The sequence below is a fragment of the Trichosurus vulpecula genome, chromosome 5 (assembly GCF_011100635.1).
Source record: "Trichosurus vulpecula isolate mTriVul1 chromosome 5, mTriVul1.pri, whole genome shotgun sequence".
NCBI classification, from domain to species: domain Eukaryota; kingdom Metazoa; phylum Chordata; class Mammalia; order Diprotodontia; family Phalangeridae; genus Trichosurus; species Trichosurus vulpecula.
In genome coordinates this window covers 233,139,586-233,155,073 of record NC_050577.1, presented here as the reverse complement: position 1 = coordinate 233,155,073, position 15,488 = coordinate 233,139,586, and the positions used below count along the sequence as shown (strand labels likewise).

Genomic DNA, 15,488 nt, shown 5'->3' with positions numbered 1-15,488 from the left:
GGGGTGGGGTTTGGTTTGGTTTAGTTTTTTTTTTTTTTTTTTTAGTCCAAGATCTATTTGAATAAACCCTATTGAGTTGCCTCTTTGGAGATGATTGGGAATATTCTAGGATTGGACAAGCACAACTGAAAAAATGACCCACCTGGGAACATTTTGGAGATTATTTACGGTGCTTTCCTTTCTTGTTGAATCCTTAAGATGATAAAATACCTCTTCAGGGGTGCTATCGGCATACTTCAACTGTGTGATTTTCCCTGGTAAAAAGCCTTGATGAGTCCCAATATAATTCTCTAAAAATGCTGGTGAAATATTGCAGTTATTCTCAGCCTATCATTAACATTTAAACATCTATTCAGAAATGGGAATTGGAATGTGGGCTGTTCTACGTATTAGATTTCCCCAAAGTGTGTTTTATTTAAATTGTCACAATTTGCTTACATGAGGAAAGTAAAACTCATTGATTTCATTGGTCTATGCTCCTCCGTTTTATCCAAAGTGATCACATTTTCACTTCATCACATTTTGATAACCTTAACATAAAATCGTTTTTTTTTTAAAAACTGAAGTTGTATGAGGATATTAGAATATTAAAGATCTAAATGACAAGTGAGAGCCATTTGGTTCTGTCCTCATCCCCTTTGCTGCTAGTGCCTTCGTCTCAGGCTTCCTTCCTTTTATTATGTATATTTCCTCTATGTACCTAGGTACTTATAGGTTGTCTCCATCTTTAGAATATGGGCTCCTTGCTCTTCAGTTGTCTGTAAGGTGCTCGGTTCTTCTTCGGAAGCTAAGGCCATGTCGGGGTGAACCCTCACTTCAGCCGGCGACTAGCACCACTACAAACAAGTCTCCTCGTCCATCCGCTGAAATGGCCGTCCCCGAGCTTGCTTGCATCTACTCCACCCTCATCCTTCACGACGATGAGGTTATGGTCACGGAGGATAAAATCAATGCCCTCATTAAAGCAGCAGGTATAAATGTTGAACCATTCTGGCCTGGATTATTTGCAAAGGCCCTGTCCAATGTAAACATTGCAAGCCTCATCTGCAACGTAGGAGTTGGTGGACCTGCCCCAGCAGGTGGTGGTGCTGCCCCTGCTGGAGGGGCTGCTCCTGCTAGCACAGCTGCCCCAGCTGAGGAGAAGAAGAAAGAGGAAGCAAAAAAAGAAGAATCTGAGGAGTCTGATGATGACATGGGCTTTGGTCTGTTTGACTAGATAATTTTTTGTAACATTAAATAAAAAGCTTGACTCAACTGAAAAAAAAAAAGAATATGGGCTCCTTGTGGTCCTCTCCCACAACTTAGCATAGATTCTGGCACATAGTAAAAGGAAAGAGAAGGGAACAAGAACTTATTAAGTGCCTACTATGTGCCATGTGCTGTACTAAGTGGGAGCCATCTCCACTCATCCTGATCTATATCTTGCCCCTGAATCTAGATGGCTCCAGAGGAGAAAGTAAAGCTGGTGACCTTGCACAGACCTCCCTCACTTATATCCAATTCACTTACAAGTCATGGCATGACCTCCCAGACATTATGGTCCTCTTCATGAACAAAGGACAAACAACCTTGCTAAGTGCTTTATAAATATTATCTCATTTGATCCTCATAACAAACTTGGGAGAGAGATGCCGTTATTGTCGGCATTTTGTAGTTAAGGAAACTGAGACAGACAGAGGATAAGTAACTTGCTCAGGGTCACACACCTAGTAAGTGCCTGAGGTCAGATCTGGAGTTGGGTCTTCCTGACTCCAAGCCCAGAACTCTATCTACTGCTTACATGAGGTGTAAAAGGCATATCCATTGATGTGAAAATTTGATTGGTCCTTTGTGGTATTCTTAAACTCATTTTTTTTTTAGTATTTAATAAATGCTTGTTAAACTGAATTTGTTATTTCTGTTGTATGATCATTAAGATCTGAAAAAAGGCAGGAAAAATGTTTTCAGTTAGGCAGAAGTTAGAATGGGCAGGATATTGAAATCGATGTACTAAATATTGCTATATGCTTTTTATGAATAAGAAAGATATTACTTTGACTATGATTTTTTCTTCAGAATCTCAGTTTGAAGAGACTTTGGAGATGATTTAATCCAACCAATACATCAACAAGAATCCAATAATCTCCTCTGCATCATTCCTGACAAATGGTTGGTCATTCAGCCTTTGCCTTGAGACCTCATGTGAAATGAGGGGAATCATGCTGTCTTTGAGACTGCCCGTTATACTTTTGAACTTTTCTGATTGTTGGGGCATTTTCCTTAAATGAGATCTGCTTCTCTATGACTTCCACCCAATGTTAGTAGTTCAGTTATTCTAGAATTTATCAAGTACTTACTATGTGTTAGGCATCTAGTGTGAGAATTGCAGATACACTAGTCCCTGTCCTTAAGGAACTTAGATTCTGATCTCTAAATCCAAAAGAAAAAAGATTAATCTATTTTCTATGTGACAGCTCATAAAAAAAATCACCAAACCTCAATACCAATCTTCTCTTCTCCAGGCTAAACTTCTCCAATTATTTCAATAAAACCATTTTTGTGTGTCTTCTTTTCACATCCTGAACCTGCTCAAATTTGCCAAGCACCTTCCCAAGATTTTGTAGCACCTATCACTAAAAACAATACTTTAGGTGAGTTATTACTAGGACTGAGTGCCATGGGAGAGGACTATCACTTTCCTCATTATAGAAATTACATTTTTCATAGTGCAGTCTTTCTCCATTGTTCAATCTTGGGCTACCAATCCCAGTTTCTTGTCACCATGGTGTCCTTCTCTTGGGGTGTACTCTCCTTCTTTACCATTTCAAATGAATGTCCCTTCAATGGGACCTCATGTTGAACTAATCCCCTTCAAAAGACTAGAGGATCAGGGTTATGCTTTGGAGATTTCAGCCAGACTCTCTGAAGGAGAATCTTGCCCCTGTCCTATTATGACTATTCCTTACTAAGGATGGCCAGTGTGCTTACTTCACCATCTTTCTCATGGAAGCCTTCCCAGAAGCAATGTTCTAGGGTTGTGGTGAGGGGTGGGGCAGAGTAGAAGAGATGATCTGCTTATGGAATGCCATGCCCCAACATTCTCAGATGTCTTGCCAGCTCTGCTCTTTCCAACTGAATTTAGCCCCATGTACTCCCAGATCTTTTCTCATTTATTGTTATCTAGCAACAATTTTCACGTTCTCCATTTGTGCAGTTGCTTTTTTTTTTTAAACCAAAGTATAGAAACTCTGTGTTTTAAAGGATTTTTTTTGTTAGATTTGCTGTGTTTTATCTTATTAGATTTGCTCTGTTATTCCAATCTGTAGAGAACTTCTTGGATCCTGTTATGTGATGGGGTGAGCCAACCATCTCAACTTTAATTCTACCTTCAGTGTGGTAGAGTAGAAAAGAGTACTGTCATTGGAATCAGGAGAACTGACTTCAAGTACCCCTTCACATAGTTGCCACCTATATGACCATGGACAAAGCTGCTTGAAGTCCCAGGTTATATTTCTTCTTCCGTAAAATGGGAATAATAAACCTTCTACTACCTATCTCACAAAGGTGTTACAAGGAAAGTAGCTTGTAAACCTTAAAGTGCTAAGTGTAAATAATTTCTATTTCTCCATTACTTACTTCTACCATGCTCACTTCTTCAAATAAAGACCATGTTCAGTTTTTAGACACTTCTTTGAAGTGAGTTAGGGAAAGAGGAAGACTAGTACAAAGGGGAACAGAGACGAGTAAAAGTATGGTTGGCAGAACCTGAAGAAGAGGGGGGGTGGAGCCAAGATGGTGGCTGGTAAGCAGGGAATAGCGTGAGCTCCATACGGAGTCCCTCCAAAAACTTACAAAAAATGGCTCTGAACCAATTCTAGAATGGCAGAACCCACAAAACAGCAGAGGGAAGCAGGGCTCCAGCCCAGGACAGCCTGGATGGTCTCTGGGTGAGGTCTATCCCACATGGAGCTGGGAGCTGGGAGCTGGAAACGGAGTGGAGCAGAGCCCAGCCTGAGCGGCGTGGACCAACAAGACCAGCAACCGGGCAGAGCATGCCGTAGCGCCCTGAATCAGTGAGCTGCGGCAGTTACGAGACTTCTCAAGGCACAAACACGAAAGACTGCTGAGAAGGTTGGTGGGAAAAGCTGCGGGAGTGGAAGGAGTTCGCGGTTCAGCTTCCAGCCCCTGGGGCAGTGGAGGTGGGGCAGCTACGGCTGTTGCTGCTTCCGGCTCCAGGCCCACCTGGTGGGAGGAATTAAGTGGCAGATCAGAGCAGGGGTGCACAGCCTGCTGAAGATCTAAGCCCAGTTCGGGTTGGGGGTTCTTGGGGAAGGAGCAGTGCTGGTGTGGCAGAGCTGGCACCTCCCCTCCAAACGTGGAACATAGAACTCTGTAGTCTACAAGCAGTCATACCCCACTGAAAAACTCAAAGGTCAAGTTAGTTGGCTGGGAATATGGCCAGGCAGCAAAAACGCACCGAGATTCAGTCTCAGACTTTGCATTCTTTCTTTGCTGACAAAGAAGACCAAAACATACAGACAGAAGAAATTAATAAAGTCAAAGAGCCTACAACAGAAACCTCCAAGAAAAACATGAACTGGTCCCAGGCCATGGAAGAGCTCAAAAAGGAGTTGGAAAAGCAAGTTAGAGAAGTAGAGGAAAAATTGGGAAGAGAAATGAGAAGGATTCGAGAAAACCATGAAAAACAAGTCAATGACTTGCTAAAGGAGACCCAAAAAAATACTGAAAAATACACTGAAGAAAACAACACCTTAAAAAACAGACTAACTCAAATGGCAAAAGAGCTCCAAAAAGCCAATGAGGAGAAGAATGCCTTGAAAGGCAGAATTAGCCAAATGGAAAAGGAGGTCCAAAAGACCACTGAAGAAAATACTACTTTAAAAATTAGATTGGAGCAAGTGGAAGCTAGTGACTTTATGAGAAATCAAGATATTATAAAACAGAGCCTAGATATCATCTTTCAAGAAATTATCAAGGAGAACTGCCCTGATATTCTAGAGCCACAGGGCAAAATAGAAATTGAAAGAATCCATCGATCGCCTCCTCAAATAGATCCCAAAAAGAAATCTCCCAGGAATATCGTCGCCAAATTCCAGAGCTCCCAGATCAAGGAGAAAATACTGCAAGCAGCCAGAAAGAAACAATTTGAGTATTGTGGAAACCCAATCAGAATAACCCAAGATCTGGCAGCCTCTACATTAAGAGATCAAAGGGCTTGGAATACGATATTCCGGAGGTCAATGGAACTAGGATTAAAACCTAGAATCACCTACCCAGCAAAACTGAGTATCATGCTCCAAGGCAAAATATGGATTTTCAATAAAATAGAGGACTTTCAAGCTTTCTCAGTGAAAAGACCAGAACTGAATAGAAAATTTGACTTTCAAACACAAGAATCAAGAGAAGCATGAAAAGGTAATCAAGAAAAAGAACCAAGAAAAAGAAATTGCAATGAACTTACTAAAGTTGAACTGTTTTGTTTACATTGCTACATGGAAAGATGATGTGTATGATTCATGAGACCTCAGTATTAGGATAGCTGAAGGGAATATGCATACATATATGTTTATGTATACATATGGGTGAACGTGTATGTATGTATATATCTATGTGTGTATATATATGTATGTGTGTATGTGTATATATATATATACACATATGTATATATATATATATACATATATATATATATATATATATAGAGAGAGAGAGAGAGAGAGAGAGAGAGCGGATACAGGGTGAGTTGAAGATGAAGGGAAGATATCTAAAAGAAATAAAATCAAATTAAGGGATGAGAGAGGAACATACTGAGAGAGGGAGATAAGGAGAGATAGAATGGGGTGGATTATCTCGCATAAAGGAGGCAAGAGCAAGCAGTTCTGTGGGAGGAGGGGAGAGGGCAGATGAGGGGGGAATGAGTGAACATTGCTCTCATCAGATTTGGCCTAAGGAGGGAATACCATACATACCCAATGGGGAATCTTACCCCACAGGAAAGAAGAGGGAAGAAGATAAAAATAAATGGGGGGGGGATGATGGAGGGGAGGGCTGATGGGGGTGGAGGTAGTCAAAAACAAATACTTTCGAAAGGGGACAGGGTCAAGGGAGAAAATTCAATAAAGGGGGATGGGTTGGGAAGGAGCAAAATATAGTTAGTCTTTCACAACATAAGTATTGTGGAAGGGTTATACATAATGATACATATGTGGCCTATGTTGAATTGCTTGACTTCTTAGGGAGGGTGGGTGGGAAGGGAAGAGGGGAGAGAATTTGGAACTCAAAGTTTTAAAAACAGGTGTTCAAAAACAAACAAAAATGTTTTTGCATGCAACTAGAAAATAAGATACACAGACAATGGGGTGTAGAAATTTATCTTGCCTTACAAGAAAGGAAGGGAAAAGGGGATGGGAGGGGAGTGGGGTGACAGAAGGAAGCGCTGACTGGGGAACAGGGCAACCAGAATATACACCATCTTGGAGTGGGTGGGTGGGTAGAAATGGGGAGAAAATTTGTAATTCAAACTCTTGTGAAAATCAATGCTGAAAACTAAATATGTTAAATAAATTTTAAAAAAAATATTTAACAACCAGCTCTCTGAAGGGGAAATGTATTTATGGCACTGTTTAAGTTTGATCTGTATCAACATTTCCTCCATCACTTTCTTAAGTCTAGACTGTCAATGAAACAATAAATCAATCCCTGTTTTTGGCAGGAAAAAAAAATCATTTCCCATTATTCCGTATTCAATGATATGACCTTGATCTTCTGTTTCTCACACTCCGAACTTTGGATATTAAGTTTTCACAAGGGTTAAAAATATTTCCCTAGATGGTTTCTGATTATTGGTTAATAAAAATCATAATAAATTTGAGATGTCAAACATTAAAAAAAAGAAGAACCTGAAGAAGATTCATAAGCTTATAGACTTAAAACTGGAGGTGCCTTTAGAGGCCATAGAGTACAACCCCCTCAGTTTTCAGATGAATAAACTAATGACTAGAGAGGTTGTGACTTGCCTGGGGTCACATAGCTAGTAAGTGTCTAAGACAGGATTTGAACTCAGGTTTTCCTAACTCCAAGCCCATTGCTCTATTGACTATCACTTAGCTGCCTAACTCCTATTTCAACTCTTCCATTTTACAAATAAGGAAATTGAGGCTTAGAGAATCTAGGTGACCCACTCAAGTTCACAAAGGTAGTAAATATGTCAGAATTCTGATTTGAACCCAGCTCTTCTGACTCTAGAACTCAATCTTTTTCTCCACCCAACTAATTCTAAGACTATGGTTACTAGAAAGAAATGATCCAAATAGAACACTATACGTAGTGAGAAAACCATTGGCAAAGAGAAGAAAATGGTGTTACTAATGCAAAGAATGTACCCATTGTCAGGTGAGTATCAGGAGAGTTAAGGCTGCTTACTGAGAGTGGGTTATTGGTAGGTAATTAGGATGGGGTAGGGTTCATATTGAGAAATGTATCTGAGATGGATCAGGGCAGGATAGGATTATTATCTTCTCTGAAAGGCACATGGGCATAGATAGGAACAAGCCTTTGATGAACAAACTGAAGGCTGGTTTTCAGTCTCAGCAGCTGCAAATGCTTTCCACTTTCAGATTATCTTCCACCAGCTATGTTATATTTATTATGCCCCTTGTCCTTAGTCATTTATATATCTTTGTTCCCATTTGAATGATCTCCCCTTGAGAGTATGGCCTGTTTTTGTCTTTCCCTAGTACTTAGTATCCTTAGTTCTTAGTGTATTGCTTGGTATGTAGTAGGTGCTTAATAAATACTTGTTGATTGAATGAATGACCAAGACAATAGGTAGGTGAGAGAATAACAACTACTTTAACATCTGTTTATTGAGGGTCTTGTAGTCTGACTTCATTCATTTCTTTAATTCATTCATTCATTTATTTGTTTGTTTATATTGTCAAGTGCCCAAGATTGATCTATGGTCTTAGAGGCCTCAACACTTCAAAATGGTGTAATTTCTCACTGTCTTTGATGATTCTCTCTCTCTGTCTCTCTCTCTGTCTCTCTGTGTCTCTCTCTCTGTGTGTGTGTGTGTGTGTGTGTGTGTGTGTGTGTTTAATTGTCCTGTTCTCCAGGGCTGGGGAAAAAAAAAAGGTGGAGGAAGAAGTGTTAGGCTTGATTCCTAGTTGCACCCTGCCCACTTACTCTGTAGAATCCTTACCTACTGGGACCCAATTATCTTCAAGAGTGACCAAGGGAAAGGCATGAATCCTAACAGAATTAAATTTGTGGAGATTAGAAATTGATTTGTTATCAAGTGGTTTTTACGACATATATCTTTACAATCAAATAGTCAAGAAGGAAGTGCTGATGAAGAGTTATTGACCCTTTTCAATGATGAAAGCCCAGCTACCTGAAACCTAATGCTTACCCTTTGAGATGTGTACTCTAACTGATATGAAAAATTTGTCAGGGAAAGCAGTTCTCCACAGCCTCTTATGCTTACCACTTTAGGTGTTAGCAGTGATTATCTCATTAGTCTGGGTTGAAGGGTGGTGGTCAGTATGGACTACCTAATTAGAATTTCAGCTCTCTTTTCACCAATCAGGAAAATTCAGCCTTTCTCCCCTTCCCTTCTTAAAGCATAAATCTGATTATTTTCCCCCTCTACACGATTAACTTCAGTGCCTCTTGTGTTTTCTACAAGCTCTTCACACTAGATCCTTCCTATCTTTCTGGTCTTCTTACATTCTAGGTCTTTTCACAAACCCTATAAATTTAGCCATTTTGGTCTACTTGCATGACTTACATGACATTCTATCTCCCAGCCACGCGCATTGCAATGACTATTTCCCATTCCTGGGGATTCTTCTCTTCCCAAACTTCAAAATGTAGAATCCTTGGTTTCCTTTAAGGCTCAGTTAAAGTGCTACCTCCAGCAGACTTTTCCTCATTCCCCCAGCTGCTAGCAGCCTTCCGTTTATGGCTGCCTTCTATATGTTTTATATTTTTCTAATATGTCTTGATTTACACATGTCTTCCCCCTGCTAGAAAATATTCTCCTTGAGGGCAGAGACTGGTCTTACTCTTTCTTTGTATCTTCAACACTTAGCATTGTGCTTGGAATATGTTTTTGTTCAGTCCATCAGCCATGTCCAACTTTTGCTGACACCATGGACCTTATCATGCCAGGCCCTTCTATTCTCCACTCTTTTTTGAAGTCTGTTCAAGTTTATGTTTGTTGTTTACATGACACTATCTATTTATCTCATCTTCTGTGATCCCTTTTTTCCTTTTGCCTTTAATCTTTCCCAACATCAGGGTCTTTTCCAATGAGATCCATCTTCTCATTATGTGGCCTTTGCACAAAATATGGTAAGCACTTAATAAATGCCCATGTTTAATTTAAATGGACTCCAACCATGTGCATATGGCCTAATGGGGTTGGCCACAAAAACCACAACCTGACTATATACATCAATACTATTCATCAAATACATTAGAATAGTTACCATGCTTTTTATTCTCTCATATACTTGTGTCTGTGTCTCCAAGCCAGACACAATTTAGGTACCTGGGCTCAGCCTCTCTCCTAACAGACCCTAACAAGTATGATTGATGCAGTAATTAACAAGAACTTTCCCAACCTGTTGGGTTAAAGTCAATCCACATGGGACTCAGAATTAGGAGCTTGCCTTTGTCTCCTCCCCAAGCACAGGCACTGGAAATCTCTACTTAGATGCCAATTGCTATAATGTCTACATGATCATGCCTGCCAGCTGCTTTGTTCTGGCCAAACGTTTACCCTGTCTTGCCTTTTATTTGACCTTCTGAGATGTCATATTACAGCTACAATTACTATCACGGGGTCATCACAAAAAATACCAGCAGGAACAAAAGGCAGTTCTATACGTGTGAATGTCTTCTTATCTTCTTTTGCTTCTTCCAGGGTCTTAAAGACCTCCCTGCCTCAGTCTTATCTTCTTCACTCCTCCCTCACTCCCCACCTCCATGCCATTCTCCCAGTCTTTGCCTCTGCAGGTAAATGGGCAGGACCAACTTCAAATTTGGGACTTATTTCTTCCTCCACACTGGCTCCTAATGGAGAGGAGAGTTATACAAATATTATAAGTGACCTCCTTATCCACCATTCTGGCCAGGAAAACAATTTCTCATTAAGAAAGAAAAATGAAGCTCTCTTGTCAATAAAAACTGGCTGAAGTCCTGATGACCTTATGGAATTAAGATTAATGGTCCAGTCAAATAGTATTTGTAGGTAGCTGTGATAATGATAGATTAAGGGTAATCCTAGATTCAAAGTGCAATTACTTATAAGGATTAATTTTTATTTTCTCAATTAAAAGAGGTAAGTAATGTGACATAGTTTGTTTTAATTAAACTAAATAAAAGTTTAAAAACACTCATAACTAGAAACACTCATATAGCTATACATACAAAATCATGCTCTCAAAAATCAGTGAGTGATTGCTTTTGCTTTCAAAGAATTTTTTTTTTGCATTCCTTAAGAAGCATCTGGAGAAGTTAGAATTAAACATTATTAAAGGCAATTTGGGATTATCTTTAATTAATTCAGTGTCTTGGAAGAACCCTCTCTGATTCTGCCATAGCAAATCTAAAAGAATCTCAAGTTGAGAGAATTAATCTCCTTACTCCATAATTACCTTCAAATCTCTTCTTATGGACTAGACCCATCTATTAGAAACACTCTGGAATTGTTCACTCTTAATACTCTTTGCTATAAAGTGAGATTGAATAGAAGGTAAGCACAAACTTGATTTTTTTCTCCCTCAAGGATTTATCTACCCTTTTCAAATGAGCATGTTAGGGTTCTCAAGTCCTAAAAACATAGTCACAGATCCTTCCTTCCTTTATCTGTTTTTCTTTTTTTTGTCCAAGCTACTAAAGATTTGTTTTGATCTGTTGACTACCTTTTTCCTGAGGACAAACGAATCTGCCCTCTTCATGTTGACTCTATAGTGAAATGGTGTACCTGGCTCCATTTCTTTAAAAAGAAAAAAAAAAAAGAATGTTATTGATGTCTTATTTTTATACCATAAAGATTTGCTGATTCTTCTACATGGCCCAGCCTCCCAATATTGAACCCTCCCTTTTTTAAAGGCAAACTAATAAAAATAAATAACAAGGGGGGAAGGGAAAATGGGAAAGGAGAAAGAAAATAAGCATTTAGGTGGTGCCTACTCTATGCCAAGCACTGTGCTAAGTGCTTTTTACAAATATTTTCTCATTTGATCCTCACAACAATACTGTGATTTAGATGCTATTATTATCCTTATTTTACTTAATTTATTTTACTTAATTAAGGTAACTGAGGCAAACAATAAGTGACTTCCCCAGTGTCACACAGCTACTTAGTATGTGAGGCTAGATTTGAATTCAGGTCTTCCTGACTTCAGGCCCAGTTCTCTCTTCATACTACCATCACCACCACCACCAAAAAAACCCCCAACAAATCCCAAAAGAGTACAGGAGTATTTTGCATGGTATGTATTGCACTCATAGTTACCTATTTTGCTGTTCTGCCTCTCACTAGTGACCTTACTGACTTGGGTCATTAGCTTATCCTCTCTGGATTTTAAGGGAGACAGGGCAGTACTGAGGTAGGGACATAGCCTCTGGAGTCAGAGAACTCCTAACTCTTCAGCTCCCAACTCTGATGCTAATTATAGTTCATGTGGCCTTGGGTAAGTAATTTAACTTTCTTGGGCCCCTGTCCTCATCTGTAAAATGAGGAGGGTAAGGTATACCACAGGCCTGTCCAATCTTAGGTTTTTATTGAAACAATAGACAATATATTTTGATTTGCCATTTTAGTGAGAGCTCTGGGGTACCTTGCTTTGTTTACCAAAGCATTTATGTAAATTTCCATACTTGTAGGTGGGCCGCATACCATATAAGTATACCATATACTTTTTTGAGATTCCCTCCCAGCTCAAGTTCTATGGTCCTATACATTTTATCATATGTTCCATTTGACAAAGATGGTTTGTCATAATTAATTGGAAATGGGCTGCCTCTTAGCATTGTTTTCATTTATATTATTGTTGTTTCTTCTTCACAAAAGTTGCTAATTTCCACCATCTACTAGCACAACTTGGATTGGCTAAGGCATGTACATTCCTATAAAGTAAGTCCCCATTACAAATCCCCCGATATTAAGGTTGTGAGATCAGTAACCGACATATCTGAATCACTGTAGATCACTTCGCCATGAATGAATGAAGTGACAGAAGAAGCTAAGGAGTTCAGCTGAAAGTTTTTGTTAGAATTCTCTTTCTTCCTTCATCATTCACTGCATCTCTAATAACTTGTTTGTTTGTTTCTTGTCTAAAAGCAGCTACCAAATCAATCATTTTGATTGAACTGACTTTTAAAAAACAACTGATGTTTTGAGTAATATGCCTCCTCCCATTCCTTTTGTTCCTCATGAATACTTTTCTCTATTTTTCTCTAAGCTATTCTTCTAGCCTTTATAGGACAGAGTAAGTTCCCTGGGATATTTTGGGCCTGATCCATGCATGTTAGGTTTACTCCTGTTTATTCACCAAACTTCCTTTTCTCAAGCCTGAGATGGATAATGGTCTTGCATGGATCCAATTCAGTCTGGGAGAGGTCCTTGGGAGGAACAAGTAAAAATAGAGCCGTGCTAATTTAAATTCTTCTCCCATTCATGAGTCATCTGTCCTGTCCTTTGTGGTTTTAGATCTTGTCTCTGTTAGTATTTTCTAAACTGATCAGGCAGTGAGTTTGTTTCCCTATGCAGCTGTACAGAATAATGCAATTAAATTAGCCTTTCTTCTCCCCTGATTTAACTAATAGAATTTGCAGGACATTTATTAAATTTAAATTAATTGCATGCAAACTAATTGCAAAGGGTGGGAAGTTAGCTTGTAACAGTTTCTCATTGTTGGAACAAACTGATTCTGTTTGACCACTATGGTGCTTCCAGCCATTACTGTGAGGTTGGCTAAGATGAGCCTGGAGACTCCCATTGTTCTTTCTTTGGTATTCTTGGGAGAACAGGAAAAACCCCAGGGCTTCTTGGGGCACAAATGCCTGGCCTTTGTCACATAGTCCAAATGCTTTTTTAAAAATCACAGGAACAGACTTGGGGAACAGGAACTGACCTTGGAAAGCATCAGTCTATTACATCTGAACCCCCATTGCAAATCTAGTGGACTCTTAATCAACCATTTAAAAATAATTATTAATTATTAATATGCCAGGCACTGAAGACAGATAATGGGAGACAATATGTGCAATATGTATGCTTGTAAATATAAGGGAGATTGACCTTCCCTCTCTCCTCCCCCCAAGCTTAGTTGGTATGGTCACAGAACATCATAGACGACAAGTTGGTGGTATGCTAACATGTTATTAACATCAAGAATCCCTTTATGAAGTAAGCCCTTTAGACAATTGGCATTTGAGGTGAGTCCAGGCTCTAAGGAGTTGTGAAAATTGATGTCAGTGTGGGCTGGGGTGGGGAGGATTTCTCTCTCCTCTTTCCCACTCCTGACACCCCAAATAGTAGTAAAAGAGTTAATTTGAGATAGTTCAGGGTAGAATTAAGGGAGCAGATGCACACAATTTAGGGGAAAATTACAGAAATTCAGTCACTTGAGTCTGAAAGTAATTTAAAGGAGCATGATCCCTGGCAGTAGAGAAAGGAGGTGGCTATGGATCCAAGGGAGAGTTATAACCATGACATTCAAGAGTTGAGTCTTGTGAGGAGTCCTCTATGAGAAAAAGGACTGCCTTGCCCTGTCGCCACCCGTATTTGGTTTCCGTGAACACATATGTTCCCTACATGTGTCTCATTGCCTTTATTATCTAAGTTTGTGTTTCCTCCTATGGATACTGTGACTTTGTGGGATAGCATGCCCCGGTTTTTTGGCGGGGAGGCAAGGGAAAGAAAAATTAGGACTGTTTTACTGTATCGTCTGTGATCTTTGCTAATAGCTAACTATTTTTTGCTGACTTTGTTTTACTAACTGCTAACAGCTAACAGTAGTATGGGCTCAAGACTTACAGTATTAAGAGTATAGACCAGTACCTAGTACCTAGAAGTAGCAGCCATGCTATATACATGTGGGAGGGATACCTCAGAGGGGGTGCTATGTATGGGGAATAGGGACTGAATCGGTGATTTCATTTGTACTGAGAACTCCTCCATCTATTTACACAGCAAAGACTGAAAATGTTTTTTGAGAGCAGAGCTTATTTTATGACACATCCCTGTATCTGACCAAATTTATTAGATACTTATTAAATCTTCACTTCACAACCTCCTTGGGTTTATCTAAGAGAAATGGGTACAAGATGAAACAAGTCAGATTTAATGTGATGTATGGACATCTTTCTTAACAATTAGAGTGCTAAAAAATGGAATTGGTTGCACCTATAGTTAAGGAGACCCCTTTTTCCTTTAAAACACATGTCTAGAATTAGCTTCTAAATGAAACCTTTAAGATCCTTCCAAATGCTAATATCTTCCCTCCATATTACCTTGTATTTTATTACTTTGAATTCATTTCACATTTATTTTTCACATAATTATTCTATTTATATATGTTCATGTTATCTTGCCAAATGGAATGCCAATTACTTGAGAGTAGGGATTATTACATTTTAAAAAATTTATTCTCCAGAACCTAACACAGTGCCCATCACATAGGAGGCACTTGGTAAATGCTTGTCAGTTCTTGAATGGATTCCCCCAGCTTCCACACACTTGATATTTCTGAGTAGGGATGGATTGACTAATTTCAAGGCAATATCACACACACACACACACACACACACACACACACACAGAGAGAGAGAGAGAGAGAGAGAGACAGAGAGACACAGAGAGCGAGAGACACAGAGAGCGAGAGACAGAGAGAGAATGAAATAAACATTCAGTACCTTAGTATGTACCAGGCACTGTGCTAAGTAAACTCACTTGACATAAAAAAAAAGACAGAGAGAGAAAGAGATATAGAGAGACAGAGTCAGAGATAGAGATAACAGAGTGATAATATGAAAATAAATACAAGATAATTTTAAAGGAGTAAGAAGAAGCTGGGGAAATCAAGAGAGGTCTCATGATATGAGCTGAATTTAAAGGAAATTGAGGATTCTAAGAGGTGGACATGAGGATATAGTGCACTTCAGGCATGGGGATAGCTGGTAAAAAAGTGCATAGATGAGAGAGGTGCATTATGTGTGAGAATGAGTAACAAGGCCAGTTTGGCTAGACCACATAGAGAATGAAGTGGAATAATATGTAATGATATTGTAAAGATAGCTTAGAAGTAGGTTATGAAGAACATAAAAAGACAAATACAGGAATTTGATTTTAAATCTAAAGTATTACGAAATCAATTGAGCAGGAGTAGGGTTGGGGCATGGCCAGGCTTGTGTTCTTAGGAATATCACTTTGGTAGATGAGTAGAGAGTGGATTGGAGAGGAAATCAGACAAAAA

At 39.2% G+C, this 15,488-nt stretch overlaps 1 protein-coding gene across 1 annotated transcript; it reads left to right on the top strand.

Annotated features, from left to right (window-relative positions):
- Window positions 1–868: 868 nt before the first annotated feature.
- LOC118852295 (60S acidic ribosomal protein P1-like) lies at window positions 869–1,250 on the top strand. Its single transcript, XM_036762002.1, has one exon. It carries the CDS (start codon window positions 869–871, stop codon window positions 1,214–1,216), a length of 348 nt encoding a protein of 115 aa, XP_036617897.1. The 3' UTR covers window positions 1,217–1,250.
- The last annotated feature ends 14,238 nt before the right edge of the window (window positions 1,251–15,488 follow it).